The 19189-nt window shown below is 42.0% G+C and overlaps 1 protein-coding gene across 6 annotated transcripts in view; it reads right to left on the minus strand.

The window, feature by feature from the left end:
- PSD4 (pleckstrin and Sec7 domain containing 4) overlaps positions 1-19189 on the minus strand; it is a 138408-nt gene that overhangs the window by 13522 nt on the left and 105697 nt on the right. For all 6 annotated transcript variants that reach the window (XM_073622105.1, XM_073622104.1, XM_073622109.1 and 3 more), the window contains exons 9-13: positions 18753-18842; positions 15093-15136; positions 14786-14955; positions 7526-7596; positions 4118-4263 (exon numbers count right to left, since the gene is read on the minus strand). In XM_073622105.1, coding sequence (XP_073478206.1) covers positions 4118-4263; positions 7526-7596; positions 14786-14955; positions 15093-15136; positions 18753-18842 — 521 coding nt within the window. The remainder of the gene's footprint in view (positions 1-4117; positions 4264-7525; positions 7597-14785; positions 14956-15092; positions 15137-18752; positions 18843-19189) is intronic.

Raw genomic sequence — 19189 nt, forward strand, 5'->3', positions numbered from 1 at the left:
TGCATTTGGCTGAATCTGGGCTGACAGTATATCTCTAAACACTGCAGAATTCATCCAGCTGCCTTGGTCTTCTGTCACATCATCAATAAACACTTATGACCCAGTGCCACTGGAAGCCATGCATGCACATGCCATCACACTGCCTCCACCGTGTTTTACAGATGACATTGTGTGCTTTTGATCATGAGCTGTTCCAATCCTTCTCCACACTTTTTTATTCCCAGCATTCTGGTACAGATTAATCTTAGTTTCATCCATCCAAAGAATGCTTTTCCAGAACTGGTCTGGCTTTTTTAGATGTTTTTTGGCAAAGCCTAATCTGGCTTTTCTATTCTTCAGGCTTATGAATGGTTTGCACCTTGTGGTGAACCCTCTGTATTTGCTCTCGTGAAGTCTTCTCTTGATTGTAGACTTTGACAATGATACACCCACCACCTGGAGAGTGTCCGTCACTTGTCTGGATGTTGTGAATGGGTTTTTCTTTACCATAAAGAGGATCCTGCGATCATCCACCACTGTTATCTTCGTGGACGTCTAGGCATTTTTATGTTGCTGAGCTCACCAGTGTGTTCTTCTTTCCTCAGAATGTACCAAACTGTTAATTTGGCCACTCCTAATGTTGCTGCTATCTCCCTGATGGATTTCTTTTGTTTTTGAAGCCTTACAATGTCCAGTTTCACTTGCATGGACAGCTCCTTTGAACACATGATGTAGTTTCACAGCAATAGATTCCAAATGCAAATACCACACTTAAAATCAACTCCAGATGTTTTACCTGCTTAATTGATGAAGAAATCACGAAGGAGTAGTCCACACCTGGCCATGAAACAGCTTTTGATTCAATTATCCGATTGCTTTTGGACCGTTGAAAAAGGGGGGATGGCTAATCTTAAGAGCGGTAATTCCTAAACCCTTCCCCCCATTTGGATGTACATACCCTCAAATGAAACCTAAGAGTGTGCACGTTCAGCCTATATCCATTATATTACTATAGCTTGGATATGTTTTGGTAAATACCTGCAAAAAAAAAATTTGTGCCTGTGTCCAAATATATATGGACCTAACTGAAGAAGTTGATTGGTTGACATGTACAACTGCTCCAGATCCTGTCTGCTCCAGTTCTCACAAATTCCCCTCTATTTTTTTTTTACTGCACTGAGGCTCCCTAATGCCCAGCTGACAGATATGCACTGCATGACACTAACATGCGCTGTCAAAAAACAGTGCATGCACTATTTTTTTTACAAGTGCATTGCCAGGCATGCTAGTGAGTTGCCACTCGCCATGCTGCAATGCATATCTATCAGACGGCTGTTGGGGTACCATTTGTAAAAAAAATAGCACATTGTACTGCAGCAATTATTACACGTTACCACAAATAGATAGTGGAAATAAATTATTATTATGATTATTATGGTGTGTGGCTATTTAAACCAGGGTTTGGCAAATTTGCTTTGAATCTAGTAGCCAGCTAAAAAAAGTTAGGAGCCAGGTTTTTTTGACTGGCAGGGCTTTGTTTTCGGCGACAGAGTTGGCAGGTTTCTTGGATTTGCACATGAAGAGGACCGGAGCCAGGCATCATGGGCATTTGACTTGTGCGGAGAGTGTGTTCTGATGTGAAGCACCGGATATTTTGTGCAGTGTATCCTTTTTCTTTTCTGAGTCCATTTTCTGTTCGGAGTGTGAAGTGACAGAGTGAGATGGAAGCTATAGACTGCTTGTGCTTGCCCTTCCAGTCCAATGGGGCAGGCAACCGTGGGCGATTTTTGTGTTAATTGGTTTGTTTGGGAATCAGGCAGCTGTCTTATTCAGCTGCGGTGCTGCTGGGTGGGCTGGCTTTCTCATTGCGTGGTTTTGAGGGATGCATGTCCCTTTGAGGCTCTCAGGGTGTGGGGATTAGGCGCTTGAGGTTGTTGGGGCTGAGGTTTTTGGTGTGTGTGTTGTAGTCGTGTGTGGCATGCTGTGTGAGCTGGACTCTGCTGCCGCACGCGGGGGATGGCGAGAAGGTGGACTGCGGTATGCACGGATTGGCTGGTGCCCTGGGGGGAGGGGGTCAGGGGAGATACGATGGAGCCTTTCCGCACAGCCACGGTGGATCTTCTAGCGGAGGGGGCGCTGGTATGTGAGGAAGAGGGGGAACTTTGGCTCTGCTGCGGGGGTGGGCAGCAGAGCTGACGTTGCTTTTTTTTTTTTTTTTTTTTTAAGATGTTGGAGCTGAAATCGTCGGGTGGTGGGAGTTGCTTGCGCCTGGTGCCAGTAGTGGATGGGCTGCCTGGGATTTGTCGAGCCCTGATTTGAACAATCATTTACAATCAATATAAACCTTCAAATCTATGGTTGATCATTCACTACTCTATATGGGCATGGCCAGCATAAGCAACCTTAATTTTCTCACAACCGTCTCTCAAAATAAGTGCGGTCTCAGGACTAAGGCAAGTCCCACCTATGTTAATAACCGTTTTTTCACGCCAAAGATTTATATTCACTAGACAAACCCAGCACTGACAGGTTGAGTACTGAAGACTAAAACAAGACAACCAACTTATCTGCCTGACAAGAATGAGGATACAAAGCAGAATGATTTATTCATAACAGCTATGCAAAACAATTGCTAAATGCAGCGTTGGCTCTCCATGAAATGTGCTGGGCAAAAGCATAGAGCAGGGAATGCATTCCACAGTTCAGTAGAGATTGTAACCCAAGAACCAGCAGGAACAAACATTTTGTTACAGATTGGTGGCCAAACTCATCTTCATGGAATTCTATGTTTGCCTGGGATGCTGGAATTTCTCTAAGAACATCATTTTCAATGGATGTATGAAAAACATTTAATGATATATTTTGTTTCACACTATGTATGACATCAAACTTTGAGCAGCTCTTGGCTACAAAACTATTTTGCAAGATGTTTTGCTGATTACTAAAAACTGGCAATTTTAAGTTCACAAGACTTAAGCAATAGATAGGGCAGCAGATAATAAGAAGCTTTAGCCATACTCTCAGAGCTCTCTCTGTTCTGATACAATCATTCTCTTGGACCGAAGAGCTCCAATGCAGATAACATTTTTTACTCTTACCAGTCATAGTTCACTGTCAGAGTGCTAAATCAGTTTTTTTTTTTTTTTAAATTCAGTCTGTTTTGACTTAAATCTAAAAAGAAAAATAATTGTACTTTCTGAATATTACATTGTCATATTAAATTAATATTTGAGATCCTGAGAGCCAAAATGCTTTCTTGCTTCCAAGTGAGCTCTAATTAGTAAAGCTTCTCTCCCAGAACTCTGTACATAGCACATCCCTGAACTCTGCATTCTGTACATTGCGCATCCCTGAACTCTGCACATAACGCACACCTGGCATTCGTTGCACCTTTAAGATCCTCCCACTGTTAGTGCACTTTGGCCGCACCCACTGCTCTTAAAAAAAAAAAAAAAAAAAAAAACCCTGGATAAATTTATATATTCTTACAGATACAGCCATCCCTTTGAGGGCAACTATAACGCTGATGCAGCCCACAATGAATTTGAGTTTGACACCCCTGGTGTAGCATATACCTCGATCCCTAGTGTGGGCTGACTGCTAATTGTGTTCAACTGGCTTTCCACAGCAGAGCTTACAAGGGAAGTTCTTTGGCTCTTCCGTCTGGCCGACCATGCAGACTTGAGTGCAGCTACATCTTTTTCTTTTTGGTCATCTCAAGCATCTCCCCTATCAAGAATAGAAGTGGGGAGATGCTTGAGATGTTTACAAGTGACAGTGATGAGCGTAGGAGTTCCACCACGTTCCAGCTGAAAAAAAAAATAAGCCCTGGGTGCAGGGGATAAATATAATGGCCTGGTGGGTCGCTTTTGGCCCGCAGGCCTTGTGTTTGACACATGTGTGCTACACCCTGAAAGTGTCACATCTGTGACACTTCTAATAGCCAGAGTTTCTCAGTACAACCACTCTTCCTTGCCTGTTAGTGAGCTGTGAAATGACTTTAAGCCCCCTCGGTGAATTGCCTATTTAACATTTTTTATTATTTTTAGGAAAACTGCTTGAAATAATCAGCTAACAAGTAGTTTAATATGTACTTCTAACAGGGGTGTTAACATACAATGTGATACATATTACTCACTGAGCCTGGAAGAGAAATACCCGCCAATCAGCAGTCTGCAGACGGAAGACATTGGGTCTCTTTGTGTAGTCATTGGCTCTCTCAGCTAGAGCATGATGGATGCTGATCACCTCCTCAGGAAACTGGAAGTCGGCCCTGTACTCATCCTGCCAAAGGTTTCAAAGGATATAGAAAAGCGTCATATGGATACCTTTAAAGCTAAACTCCAGTCAAAAATAATGAAAAGAACTGTAAATTCCTTATCTTGGAGTACAGTACAAGACACATGACTTGTATTCAAAGACCTTGGGTTATATGCTGCTACCTTCAGATGATTGGATATTGGCAAAAACTTTGCTAGGGCCACCCCTAGAGAGTACCCGTATAACCCTGCCCACTCAGTGCGGCTCCAGTTTTTTTAGCATGCAATAAGGAATAATCAAGATACAGAGGGGAGTGACCTGTGTCCTGTACTCCAACATAAGGAACTTACAGGTAAATCAAAATTCCTATTATCTTTATTATACAGTACAGGGCACAGGGCTTGTATTCATAGACCATGGGCAAAAACATAGCAACATAGAACTGCCAATAGGCCCACAAGAAACACAAGGGTTTAAGGAACCCAAACAAAATTCTCAGACAACAGTTGAAGCACCTTGCTGTCGAAGCTCGCATCAGCTGAGGCCTGAATGTTTACCTAGCAGAAGTTGTAAAATGTGTGAATAGAGGACCAGGTGGTGGCCTTGCAAAATTTGGATAGATGAGCTTGATGCTGAAAAGCTCAAGAAACACCAACAGGTCTGGTGGAGTGAGCTCTGATAGGAAAGAAAGGAACCTTTTCCTTAAGGGTGTATGTCCTAGAAATAAGTGGTTTGATCCACCTGGCAGTAGTGGAACAGGAAGCAGGGGGTTTTCTGTAAGGAAAGTCCTCATAGAAACTGAAGTAAGAGACCACCTTAGGTAAAAAGGAAGGGTTTGGTCTCAAAACCACATTGTCCTTTTGCAACCAAGAAGGCAACCTTACAGGTGAGATCTTCCAAAGGAATGACTCTAATCTGAAGAGCAGAGAGCACAAGAATGAGATCTGAAGATGACATAGGAGACTGGACTGGGGCAATTATATAAGCATCTTGAAGGAAAAGAGGTTTTTGGAAGAGGATGGATAAGACAGAAACCTGTCCCACGAGGGTACCTGATGCTGGTCAAGACCAGACTGAAGAAAGACCAAAATACCAATGATAGAGTATTTCCTAGAGTTAAGCTTTCTGTCCTCACAAGATACAAAGAAGACCTTCCATGTGTGATGGTAATTCTTGTATAAGTTGGATTTTTCCTTGGTCTGAGTAAAGAAGGAATAACCGAGTCAGAGATACCCCTATACTTTGGGACCTTAGAGTTTCAACAGCCATGCCATTAAAGCCAGTGACTGAGAAGCAGGATGGAACAAGGATCCTGGGGCAGCAAGTCTAGCCTGTTTGGAAGAGGCCAAGGCTCTTCTGCCAGAAGTCTGAGTACTATCTATCTTGTGCAGCAGTCAAGTGGGGGATCTTTATCAGAGGGAAGGCATAAACCAGTTGGAATTTTGTTTAAGGAATCACCAGAGCATCTATTGTGAAGTCTAGAGGATCCCAGGTCTTGGCCACAACCTTAAAGCTATTCAAAAACTCGCGCTAAGGTACTCAAATATAATAAATGCAAAACTGCAGCAGCTGTGCAAAGGTGCTATAACCTTGATCAGTGATAGAAAATATGAAACAGCGCTGGCAAAATATATTAATCAAAACAATTCAGGGACATAGTAGCTGGTGCCTTATAAATCAATATGCTTGTGCCATACAAATCAATATGCAAACAAAAAATATATAATATAAACAAATCTATAAAAAGTGCTTGGTGCTCATATGGTAATAGAATAAAGTACAACAGTGCTCCAAACTTGCAAGGTGTGAGGTGCCACATTCCCCCTTCAGTGACCCCACTCACCAGAAACAATGGACACTGAGCTTTGCAGTCTGAGGTCAAAAAGGCTGTGATCTATTGATCTGTGGTATGTAGGATGGTTGCTCAAAGGCTCCTCCAAAGGGATTGCTTTATAACAGAAAGGATGCGCCACACTCCATGTCTTTGAAATGTTTAGATTAATATATTTGGCCACAACTTTGTCCAGCTTGTTGTCAATGCTGAAATGTACTTTTCTGCCCATGAGAGTATTAGACTAGTTTCTTTTAGGGCAACTGAGCTTCTTGTGTCCCATGATTTATATAGGCCTCTGTCAGACTTAAACAATCTCTTGGTACCCATAGCGGTTTGTTTGGCTGTGGGGAATCAGGTGCTGTTATGCAAAGACTAGTGCGCATCACATGAATTTGTGTGTCTACAGTGGAAAGCGTTTGGCGAGAAGCCATAGCTTTATACCTCATTAAAAGCAGGGAAAGGAAAATCCTCCACCGCCTCCACTACAAGATCAATGTTCCTTAATTTATTCCTTCATAACATCTTCAAGTGAAGGAGGTTCTGATTTCTGCTTCCTGAACAGGGTCAGAGGGAAAAGAGGATGTGTAGCATTTCTGGACTCTGGAAACCAAAGGTTCTAGCTGTGCCGAAAATTTTAAAAAGCATTGAGACAGGCACCATGGTGCCACGTATCCCAGTGAGCACATCTTCTGTGCCAAGAGGAGAAAACTTTAAGTCACTGAGCAGTAAACCACAAGCAGCATTATAGAGCTCAGTGTGTATGTCACACTCTGATGCAAAATGAACAGAACTCTTATGCTGCGTACACACGGTCGGACTTTTCGTCTACAAAAGTCCGATGGACGCCGACGGACCAAAGCTGGCTGACGATCGTGTGTGGGCTTCCCCGGACTTTCAGCGAACTTTTTCAGCCGCAAATGTGAAGGACTTAAGATTTGAAACATGCTTCAAATCTTTACGCCGTAACGCCGGACCCACAAATCTGCTCGTCTGTATGCTAGTCCGAAGGACAAAAACCCACACTAGGGCAGCTATTGGCTACTGGCTATTAACTTCCTTATTTTAGTCTGGTGTACGTCATCACGTACGAATCCGTCGGATTTTTGTGTGATCGTATGTAGGCAAGTCCGTTCGTTAGAAAGTCTGCCGCAAGTCCGCCAAAAGTCTGTTGGACGGGCTGTCGGACTTTTGTAGCTGAAAAGTCCGACCGTGTGTACGCGGCATAAGCCTCTAATCCATCTGACAGCATTTTTCAGCAAAGTGTACGTCTATTGAGGTCATTCTAAACCTTTTTACTATAAAGGAACCCTTGAAACAAATTTCAGGTCTTGGGGAACTCCATTAAAGTTATACAATATATTAGTGTGCTTAGTAATAATGCACTTAGTAAGTTGTAGATATAATAATAAATAAAATACTTAGCGCCAGCTTAGTGCTTGAACAATTTTATACCTTTAAAAAGAGGAGCAGCATCCCCTTCAGCACAGTGTGGAAGGTCTTCCAGCGTCTCTTTCCCCATGGAGCTGCAGTAAAAAGAATGAGAAGAGTTATAACCCAGAAATGACCATAAGTCGATCAATAAAAATGGTGCAGAAAGCCACTATTTATTGAACGTCTACTTTGTTTTCTATATAAACTTAAGTATGTAGAAGATTAGGCAACAAAGAGCAGAGGAATCACCCTGGTGTGGTATATGTGCACATGTTGTTATGTACACATACGTGTACAAATTGTACATGTTGTCAATGTCTTTGACTCAATGATGCAAAGATGGACAAAGTTGCATCATAAATACAGTAAAACCTTGGATTGCGAGTAACTTGGTCTGCGAGTGTTTTACAAAACGAGCACATTTTTTTTATAAATTTCAACTTGATAAACGAGCGAGGTTTTGCAATACGATTAGCGTTATGTCACAACTGAGTATAAGAGAGAAGAGAGGCGCCGCCTCTAAGTGTAGCAATATGGTTACATTTAATGAAGGTACAACATTTAGCAACTCTCATGGTTAATGATTAAAACAGGCACATCGAAGTATGCAGGCATCCGGGTAAAAGCTGTCCACATAGACTGTCCTCTGCACCACCACCGCTGTCATCCCTTCCAGCTTCGCTTTCAGATCGCTCAAATGCAGGGTAGTCTTCCCAATCACAATTGCAGACTGACAGCGGTGAGAGCCGGCGGTGCGGAGAACGGTCTATGTGAACAGCTTTACCCCGGATGCCTGCATACTTCAATGTACCCGTTTTAATCATCAACCATGCGAGTTGCTAAATGTTGTACCTTCATTAAATGTAGCCATATTTCTACACTTAGAGGCGCCTCTCTTCTCTTTTATACTCTGTAGCTCCTGCTGGATTTTGCTTCTAATCCCCTTGTGGAGGCTGCCATTTGTGGATGGACATTTTAAGGTTACACAACCGATCACATTGCTATAATCTTTTTAAATGGATTATAGACTGAAGGACTGATGAGTAAATGGTTGTAGAATGAATTATCTGAGTTTCCAATATTTCTTATGGGGAAGTTCGATTTGATATATGAGTGTTTTGGATTACAAGCATGTTTCCAAACAAATTATGCTCGCAATCCAAGGTTTTACTTTATTTTGCCTTGTACATCAGCAACCTAATTCTGATTGATGAAATGCATCTTCCCTTCCTTTGAAATATTTATTTCCCTTTGTGGAGAGACCAAAGAAGAAAAAACTGTCAACAGTGCTTACCCATAGAAAGCAGAAACAGTTTTAGGTTTGCACCTAGGTGATGTACCTCCATTCCTCAAAATGCACAGAAAGTCAAAAATGGGTGCCCACAGGACTTTTTGGAGGTACCTCCACACACATAAGAAGTAAAAAAATCTGTATTTTATTAAAATCACAAATGAAAATCTTCATATACGAAACATATAAAAACTTTTTACACAAGGCACTGATTTACTGCGGTCAATCTAATTTGTGAATCAAATCAATTTTTACATGTTGTCAAACAATGTCTTTGACTCGATGATGTAAAGGTGGACAGAGTTGCATCATAAATCTCAACACATTTTGTGAAATTGTGTTCACTTTTTCAGGAGTCCATGCGGCTGACAGTTAAAGGAAAGTGAGGGTGTCGTTTTTTGGTGTAGAGGGGGGGACACAGATTCAGCACTGGATAGAGATGCTGCACCCACCCAGGTGAGTTTTTTATATATTTTTTTTCATTTCACACTTCTCTTTTAACAAGACAACATACTTGTGACAAATAACCTTGCAAATTTATATGTATGTTACTCTATGCAAATTTATATGTATGTTACTCTATTATAATCATAATCTAATATATACAGTAAATGCATAGTCTTAAAGCAAACCTGCATACAGAGCTTACACCAGGCTGAGGACTCTCCTTACTCCCATATGACAGCACTGCCAATCACCAAGTACCAGTGCTGTTACATAAGATGAAGGGGAGAGAAGAGCAGATAATCACTATACCTGGAAGTACGGATTATTGGTAGTGGAGAAAAGGCTGCTGGCAAGGAGGCATTAAAACAATCTGTTGCTTTGACCTGCATGAACGTATGGACCACTACTTCATACTTCAATAGGGTCTTTCTATTGCCAACATCGGATACCACTTTCCGCTGGACACTGCACTCTGCATTTTACGACTTAACCATAAAATATATTTGGTGTGATGTGTATATGAAAGGTCCCCATATTTACTATATAATTAATCCATAAAGGGGAGGAAGATTATTATTTGTATACAGAATTTATATAGCGCCAAAAGTTTGCGCAGCGATTTACAAAATAAAGGGAGACAGCGCAGTTACAATACAATTCAAGACAAGAGGGTCAGGAAGTCCCTGCATATAAGAGCTTACAATCTAAAGGGAAGGGCAAGTGATACAATAGGTTTGGACCTGTGTCTTGTTTTGGTAGACTTATGAAACAATGGCTCAAATGCTTATAAATGCAGTACTGCACAAAGGTTAGATCTGTCTAAAAACCATAAAAGTTCCACAACTCATCCAATGTTCACTGCTCTCCACAGACTAAAATGCCTCAAAGTTCTACACATGTATGTTACTGTTAACATAATATAATGACAAGTTTGGCTAACCTAAATGAGCTAGATAGACATCTCCTTCCAAAACATGAGCATTAATATGAGTTTGCCCCTCTTTGTGACTACAACAGCCTCTATTCTTTTGGTAAGGGTTTTCACAAGATTCTGTAGGAATTTGTGCTCATTCAGCCAAAATACTTTTTTGTGAGGTCATGTACTAATGTTGGATGAGAAGACCGGGTTTACAATTGGCATTCTAATTCATCCCAAGGGCGTTAACTAGAGCTGAGGTCTGGGCTCTGTGCAGGCCAAGTTTCTCCAAACCAAACTCTTCAAAAAATATCTTTATGGAGCTGGCTTTGTACACAGGGACGCAGTCATGCTGGGACAGAAAAGAGCCTTCCCTAAACTGCTGCCGCAATACTAAAATCACACAATTATCCAAAAATGTCTTTGTGTGCTGTATAATTAACAATACCCTTCATTAGAACCACCTGAGGGGTCTCCACTTTTGGCAATATGATGGTGATTTATAAAAACTGGAGAGTGCAAAATCTGGTGCAGATGTGCATAGGAACCTTCAGGTTGCTGAAGCTGAAGTTCTTCAATTTTAGTAAATCAACCCTATAGTGTATTAATGCCTGCACAGTACGGCTGCTCAGCACTTATTTTAGTATGAGATTACTGCTATTAGTGGTTAAAACTGTTTGTGGCACAAGGGAAAAAAAAAAAAAGTTCTGAAACTTCCCCATTTGCTTTGAGGTTTGGTTATGACTATGATGGTGTAAAGTGAGGTATCATTTAAGAGGCATTAGAGACCAAGTGAAAAAAACCCTAGCAGATGTGTAAAAGGTTTCTATTTTTTTATAAAGAAAAAGCGATACAAAATATAAACTGCAGATTTTCCCGTGGCCTGAGAGAGAAGACTGCTGGACGCTGCAGTGGGCATGGCTGCCAGTTACAATGGGTGATTCTGGTATACAGGGGGTCCCCTGGTTACAAACATCCGACTTACAAACGACTCCTACTTACAAACGGAGGGAGACAACAGGAAGTGAGAGGAAATCTACCCCTAGGAAGGGAAAGTCACTCAAGTAAGAGCTATTATGGGGAAAATGTGTCTCCACTGATGCTTTATCACCAAGGCTTCCACAACAACTCAAAATTTTCAAAATCCAATTGTCATTGGGGCAGAAAGTGAGGTGAAATATTCTGAACAGGGGCACACACAGCAAAACCAATGTTACAGGGGTGATAATCTATCCCTATGTTATCCAAAAAGCTTAAAAATATTTTTTTTGGCTGGAGCTACACTTAAAAAATGTACCTGTTCCGACTTACAAACAGATTCAACTTAAGAACAAACCTACAGTCCCTAACTTGTTTGTAACCTGAGGACCCCCTGTATATGTTTTACTGTGCACATGAGGGTGTATAGATTCCCAATGAAACCCAATGGAACTAAAATGTGTGGGTTTAATTGTAATAGAGGGAGGTAATTATGTTAGGTGTAAAAATATGATAAAGGTGAGCTTTTATAGCAGCAACCAACCACAGTAAGGCTGGCCATACAAGGTTCGAATCTCGGTCAGTTCAGCAGTAACTGGCCAAGATTCAAACCATTCATGAGCAGGCTGAATCTACCAAGTTAATTGATCGATCAACTTGGGCACAACCAGCTTGCCGGATTTGCTTTCGATTATCGCAAGCGGCTGGGCTGCTATAGTTACTAGCAATAATCACTTCTCCTGGTGGGGAAGGCTTCCCCTGCCCGCCCTCCCCCTGGGAAGGGACAGTGTCTCGGCAGGAGGAATTCCCATCAGTGCTCTCTGTGCTGATAGGGGAATCAGGCAAATTTCTTTCCTGCAACCTGTGGATGCAGGAAAGAAATTTGTACCGTCTATGGCCTGCCTAACTTTCAGCTTTCTAAATATAAACTGGCTGTATTATAGTGCATGAATGTGAAAAATGAATGAAAAACCATCACATCTCCCTCTCTGAAATCCCCCCACCCCCTATTACTAAAAGAATAAAAAATACTTTGTATATCGCAAATCCAGCTGTCTTAAGACCAGTCAGATGACATCACAGCTCCTTCCTCTTCTTGTCCAGCATCAGTGGTCCTTGTTGCTACACAGAATGACTTTTACGAGGTGACAGGCAGGGTGGATAAAAAACAATGATTTAAAAAAAAAAAAAAAAAAAAAATCAAAAAAATTATGGATTTTTTTTTTTTATTTAAATCAGATTTTTTTGATTGAAATAGATTTTTAGGATTTTTATGAAATGTATTTTAATAAAATACTTTTGGAGTAAAAATCTATCTAAAGATAGCTTTCTATTTAAGATACATGAATAATTTAGTTTATTCAGCATGAAATGCAGCTTAGTTATGTAGCATGAGGCTGTATATTCTGCAATATACATTTTTGGTAAACTCATTCAATGAATCAAGGCTCTGCAAGCTGAGATAACATGCACTGCATTGATGCATTCACACAATGTCACAGTGACCATGAATTAAAACAAAGTTCAGGAATATTCCTCTATCCTATTGTTTTGCAAATCTATGTACACTACAAACTTTATGATTGAATCGGTTCTGATATTGTTGTTTTACTAACCTGACAGCCTATTATTCTAAATAGGAAACCTTCATTTTGTTTGTAAATATTAAAGATTGTAACTACCAGCAAGAATAAGTCCTTACATTTAAAGAGCACCTGTCAGTTCAGATCCATCATGGCAGCGCCTGTTAGCGGGCATCCACTCACCTGCTGCCGCCACATCCCTCACCTTGTTGTGTCACTGCCACATCACCAGCCGTCACATTAAAGTGAATGGGACGGTCGGTGAGTCAACAGTGGGTCAGAGGAGGAGCCACTGCAGGACAGAGAAGACAGTTGCTCTTTCGTTCTATTCCTGTTTAATAAACAAGACCCTTCAGCTGCTACTTGCCCGTGGTGCAAGTCCTTCCGCCCTTTTCTCTTACATCGTTTCTGGGAATGCCCAGAGATAGCAACATTCTGGCACAGAATACTCAATTATATCTTTGGCATCACTTCAACACAGATAGCTAAACATCCGAAGTTATGTCTTTTTGGTCACAATGACATTCTGGAATATGTTAATCCCAGTCACAAACCCAACATATCGACCTGGACATGGCTATTAGGTCTGCTGACAGCACGTAATGCCATTCTAAAATCCTGGACGGTCCCTACTCCACCATCACTCTCAATAGTGAAAAAAGATCTGAAAATGATTCTATATATTGAAAAATTGGACATATCAAACCACTCTTTCAACTCAACAAACCGCTTTTTTAAAAGATGGCAAACATTCATGGAAAGTTCTCTGACTAATACAGAAATAACACAAATTATGATGATGTTTAAATACTCTGAGTGGTATAATAAAGCCTCTCTCTCTAATTCACTGGGCAGGTTGGAACTGAGATAAATTATCTACAACATGCCCTTAGCCCTCTGCAAATCCCTTTGGAAATGATCCCATTGCTCCACATAGCCTCTGGACTTTCTTACACATAGGTACAACATTTTCTGTCATTGCTTCTCCTTCCCTTTTTATTTTTATATATATTTTTTGTTTATTCTTTTTTTTTATATTTTTGTTTTCATTTTATTTCTATTTTAGATCTTATTTTATTATATTTTATCATACTCTAAATTACTCAGTTAGAATGGGTTTTTGGCAAGGAATCTAGAATTGTTAAAACGTTAAACTGTAAAATGGTCCAACTGCTCATCCATGCTTAACAATTACTATTCCATTAAGAGTACAAATTATTATCAGATGAACCGCACATACTGTATTTATCATTCTTCCAATATAAGTATTATTTGACACATGCTGTATGATAACCTTTTGTTTGTACAAATTATCCATAAAACAAAAATTATGGGGAAAAAAAAATTATGATTTAAAATCGGGTTGATTTAAATCAAGCCTTTTTATTAGTGATTTAAATCGATTTGATTTAAATCAAATCCACCCTGGTGACATGTGAGCATTGTTCTGTGAGCTCAGGACATCATTCATTCAACCCAAGCAGTAAGTATGTGGGGGCAGTACTGGGGAGAAGGTGAATATGGCACCTGTTCCCCAGCACTTCCAAATCCTGGACATGAGCTTTTCACAAACAAAAAAAAGGGGAGTCAAAATCTCATAAAGGATGAAGATCAAAGATTGAAAAAGGTCGTTTCCTGTGAATATTCTGCAAGGGAGTCTGCCAGAAGGTGAGATATATATAAAAAAAAAAGGCGCAAACGCCTAGTGCATTACCTTCTACACCAATGAATATTTATTGAAAAAACGCCAAAGACATACACACAAACATGAGAAGACAAAATGCATGTCATACACAACTCCAGTGTCAGGGGTGACAAATCTCTGTGTTTGGAAATCTGACGCATTTTGGGAAGCAAGCCCCCTTTTCAGAGTCATTGGTGTTGAAGGTAATGCACTAGGCTTGGCATCCTCCTTTTTTCTTTGTAGCGATTTGGAGTTTCCTCGTTCAAGGAGAGCAGCATTGCTAGAAATACCATAAGTATCGGATTGAGCGCTGAGGTTTGATTGACTTTAGAAAATGAGATATGCCAAAAAGCAGGTACAAGCACAGAGGGGCTATACTTACTCTTTTTGCCATCGATATCTGCATGTACTTTGCGGCAAAGCATCCCCTGTTTGAAGACTGGGGCCTGGGGGTCTGGTGCTGGTAGGTCCACAAAAGGATTGCTTTTTTTGCGAACAGACAAAAGGTTTTCTGGTTTTGCAACAAGGACATTGGCTAGTTTTTCTTCACTCCTGTTAGGAGAACGGCACACACAGGGCATTATTATAATAAAATGTCAATTGAGGGCAAAAACAGTAACAAATATTGTAAGGGAGAATATCAGTGGGTGAGAAAAAACAAAAAACAAAGATTGCTCAGCTTAACTTACATTGCCCATTCCAGCTTGTCTATACGGATGGAGTGATACAGACTCTACAAAAAAAGGAAAGAGAATAAAGCATCATGTGACTGCTAAAATGGTATAATAAAAAGGAACAGTAACCAAAAATTTGCCGGACCACATATGATACAGTTAAACATTAGTCCTATTCTAATAGGATTATTCTTTATTTAGCCTGATTCAGAGTTTACAAATCACCTGCATGTCTTTTCAAATTTTCATCCTGATTTTTTAATCTGACTGCCCTACATATCTCAGTCGTTGTCATTATCCATCTAAATGACACTTGGGCCTTGATCACAGGGGCATAGTAGAGTGTGCACACATGTGAGGGGCATGTTTGCCCATATAGGGCTGCACAGGTGTTCTGTGCAGACAGCTCTATTCATGTAAATTGTGACATAGCGGGCGCACAGACACAGCCACTGCTTCCAATTTGACATCCATGCGGGTAAAGAGCACAGTTCTGAATGCAGACAGTGTGCGTATGGGTCATGCATCTGCACAGCTGTCAAATTGGAAGCAGCAGATGTGTCTGTGCAGCCACTGACATCAATAGGACTGCTAGTATGGGGAAGCAAGGAACACTGGTGCATCGGTGTACTCTACAGTACACCTGTGTGAATGGGGCCTTAAAGTAAACCAGTAGCCAGGCTATCAACATTAAAGTATTTTAATACTAATATTATAGTATTTACAAAAAATATATGCAGAAAATGAGCTTCACTGACCTCTGTAGCTGCAAGCACTGTGGAATAATTCATTCTCAAACTCAAAAGAAAGACTCAGAAGTCCATTTCTGAACAGCTTGCAGCACCTGCATTAAAAGGTTGACATGCTGCCAGGAGAAGCAAGCAGGGTCAGATCTAGCCTGTCTGATGTAGGGGTGCAGTAAAAAATGTCAAGGTGGGCAGAAGATGTGAGTTCAGCAGTGCAGATTATGAGAGTCAGTAGGGCAGTGTACAAGGGGTGAAAAGGGCTGAGGACAGGGTCGGCAGTTGTACAGAGGCCATTATTTTGTAGGGCAGCAGACAGGGGTCAGCAGGGCAATCAACAGGGCAGCAGACAAAGGTCAGCAGGGTAGTGTACAGGGGTCAGCAGAAAAGAGGCCAGGATCAGTGCTCGCAGGGCACTTAGCGGATCTCCTGCTCCCCACACAGCACATAGGTGAGATCGATTTCCCTCCACACAGTGTGTAGCTGGCAATTTTAGCTACTAATCCACATCAGATTGAGACTGTAAGGGAAACCGATCTCAGCAATGCGCTGTATGGATGAGTGGCTTTTGTGCAATGCCAGGACAAGGTCACCTAGCGCCCCCGCCCCTGATGTGTAAGCATCATGTCTCAGCAGAAATCTCCGCCACTGCCCCCCCCCCCCAAAAAAAATAAATACAAAAAAAATAAAAACAGCACTAAGAGAGAAGCTCATCCCCAAAAGCATAAATTACCTCTGCAAGACAAAATTCTCCCAAGACAAAAATCCCCCCTCCTCCCAGTTCAAATCCCCCTCCCAGCACAAATCTTTGCCCCGCAAGCTCCCCCCCCAAAAGAAATCACCCCCTCCTAGAACACATCCCGTTTCCCCCAAAATTCCTCCTCCTAGCACAACCCCCTTCAAATTACCCTTCCCAAAATAAATCCCCCCCCTCCTAACACAAATAACCTCCCCATCCCCACATTTTACAACTCCCATCACCCCCCCTACAGACTTCTCAATCACAGCAGAAATGATTGTTCACCCCTCATCAACCCCCCCCCCCCCCCACACACTCGAATCAGGAGTAGTGAGGAGGTTCAGGTTGAACTCTCCTGTCATAACAGCGATCCTTCATACAGCAGATGACACTGGATCGCTCTAACATCAAACCACAGGCTGCATAATTACCCACCCCTATGAAGGATCTGTTATGACGAGAGAGAGAGAAAGAGAGAGACAGAGACAGAGACAGAGACAGAGACAGAGAGAGAGAGAGAGAGAGAGAGAGAGAGAGAGAGAGAGAGAGAGAGAGAGAGAGAGAGAGAGAGAGAGAGAGAACCGCTGCCACTTCTTCTATCCTGAGTTCACTGTTTATTTTAGTTCACTGTGTCGGCTGCTCTCCCTGTCCCATCCCTGAGTGTGGGTATAGGGAGAAGAGCTCAGCAGACATGGGTAGAAATGTCCCAAGGGGGGTTGGCCTGGTGCGGCACAACCCACCCCAGCATCCCCTAGATCCAGCCATGGAAGCAAGGGGAGATGAGCTGCAGTTTCAGAGTCTCTGTTGTAAACCTAATGAGAATAAATTATTTCATAGTGGCTACAGCTACAGAGGTCAGTAAAATTAGTTTTAATGCTCTTTTACTGAGTGTTAAGGAGTATGTAAATATAGGAATGTCCATTGCCTCTCTACCGGTTCACCTTAAAGCGGGATTCCGTCCAAAAAAAAAAAAAAATTTAAAGTAAGCAGCTACTAACACTGTAGCTGCTGATTTTAAATAAGTACTTACCTGTCCTGGGTGCCCGCGATGTCGGCCGCCCGAGGCCAACCCGTCCCTCGGCTCTCGGGTCCTGGCACCGCCATCCTAAGTAAGGGAAACAGGCAGTGGAGCCTTGCGGCTTCACTGCCAGTTTCCTACTGCGCACGCGTGAGTGGCGTGGCGCTCCGTTCTGTGAATGGCCCCGTGGTGTTCTGGGAACACACACAGTTCCCAGAAGACAACGGGGCTGCTCACCGAGGAGCAGAACACACCGCGGAAGAGGAAGAGCCAGATTAGGAAGACTGCCTAGTAACAAGGGTTTGGGTAAGTTTAAACTTTTTTTTTTTTCAAATGTTTTTTTTTTATTTTTTTTTAGGAGTTTTGGTGATTTTTTTGTTCAGGGTGGCCCTCCACTTTAATGTGAGACTGTGTTCCATGGTACACAGTACACTTGAGTAGTGGATCATGTGACCCAAGGTTCTATCCAGAAGCACTATAAGATGTCTACTTAAAGCGGAAAAATGGAACTTCCGCTTTTCGGAACCCTCCCCCCCTCCGGTGTCACATTTGGCACCTTTCAGGGGGGAGGGGGGTGCAGATACCTGTCTAAGACAGGTATTTGCACCCACTTCCGGCATAGACTCCCATGGGAGTCTACGCCTCTTCCCGTCCCCACCGCGCTGTCTCCTGGGAAACACACAGCTCCTGGAGAGAGCGGGGACCACTTGGGACGCGCAGCGCGACTCGCGCATGCACAGTAGGGAACCGGGAAGTGAAGCCGCAACGCTTCACTTTCTGATTCCCTCACCTAGGATGGCGGCGGCAGCTGCCGAGAACCGAGCGGGTTCTCGGCGTCGCCTGCCGACATCGCTGGACCCTGGGACAGGTAAGTGGCCATGTATTAAAAGTCAGCAGCTGCAGTATTTGTAGCTGCTGGCTTTTAATATTTTTTTTTTTTGGCGGTGTGGGTGAACCCCCGCTTTAAGATGGATCAAGGTTAAAGTAAAGTAAAGTAAAGTGTTTCCTGTATGGCATTAACAGTTCACTGATTGATTTTACTTAATGCATAAATGAGCCTACCAAATTATACACACTTTGGAAAACACATTCATAAATAACATTCTTTATTCAAAGAGTTACTATGCAGCCAACTATTTTTATCTCATTAGGGAAAGCCATAAACAGACACGAACCTTCAGGAGCTCCCGTGGAAAACTGCCACCATCATTCATACCCTCGAGGTTAGTAATGAAATCCTGTGCGGTCATGCTCTTTCCAATGTTCTGCAAGGAACAGGTGCAGTACATATTATTAATCCGGAGTACCAGGAAAAACTGGCCTATCCAGTGTCTGTGCTACAATTGGTGTTGTGAAGGCTCTCCTGCAGAGTGAGACTGTTTCCACTTGTGTATCAGCTCATTAACTGCCATTGAGAGTGCTGTCATAGATGCTGAAAGAGTAACGTAAACCTTAAAACTTAACTAAAAAATAATGATCTTTACCAAAGTTAGTGTATGCTGTAAACTGTCTCCAGCATTGTTCGTGTTTCTGCTTACCCGAGGCAGCCATTTTGCTGCCCCTGAGCAGCAGTAAATCTTTAGGCTGTCAGCAGTTTGGCCTCTACATTTTC

Source organism: Aquarana catesbeiana, linkage group LG03 (assembly GCF_042186555.1).
Source record: "Aquarana catesbeiana isolate 2022-GZ linkage group LG03, ASM4218655v1, whole genome shotgun sequence".
Classification (NCBI taxonomy): domain Eukaryota; kingdom Metazoa; phylum Chordata; class Amphibia; order Anura; family Ranidae; genus Aquarana; species Aquarana catesbeiana.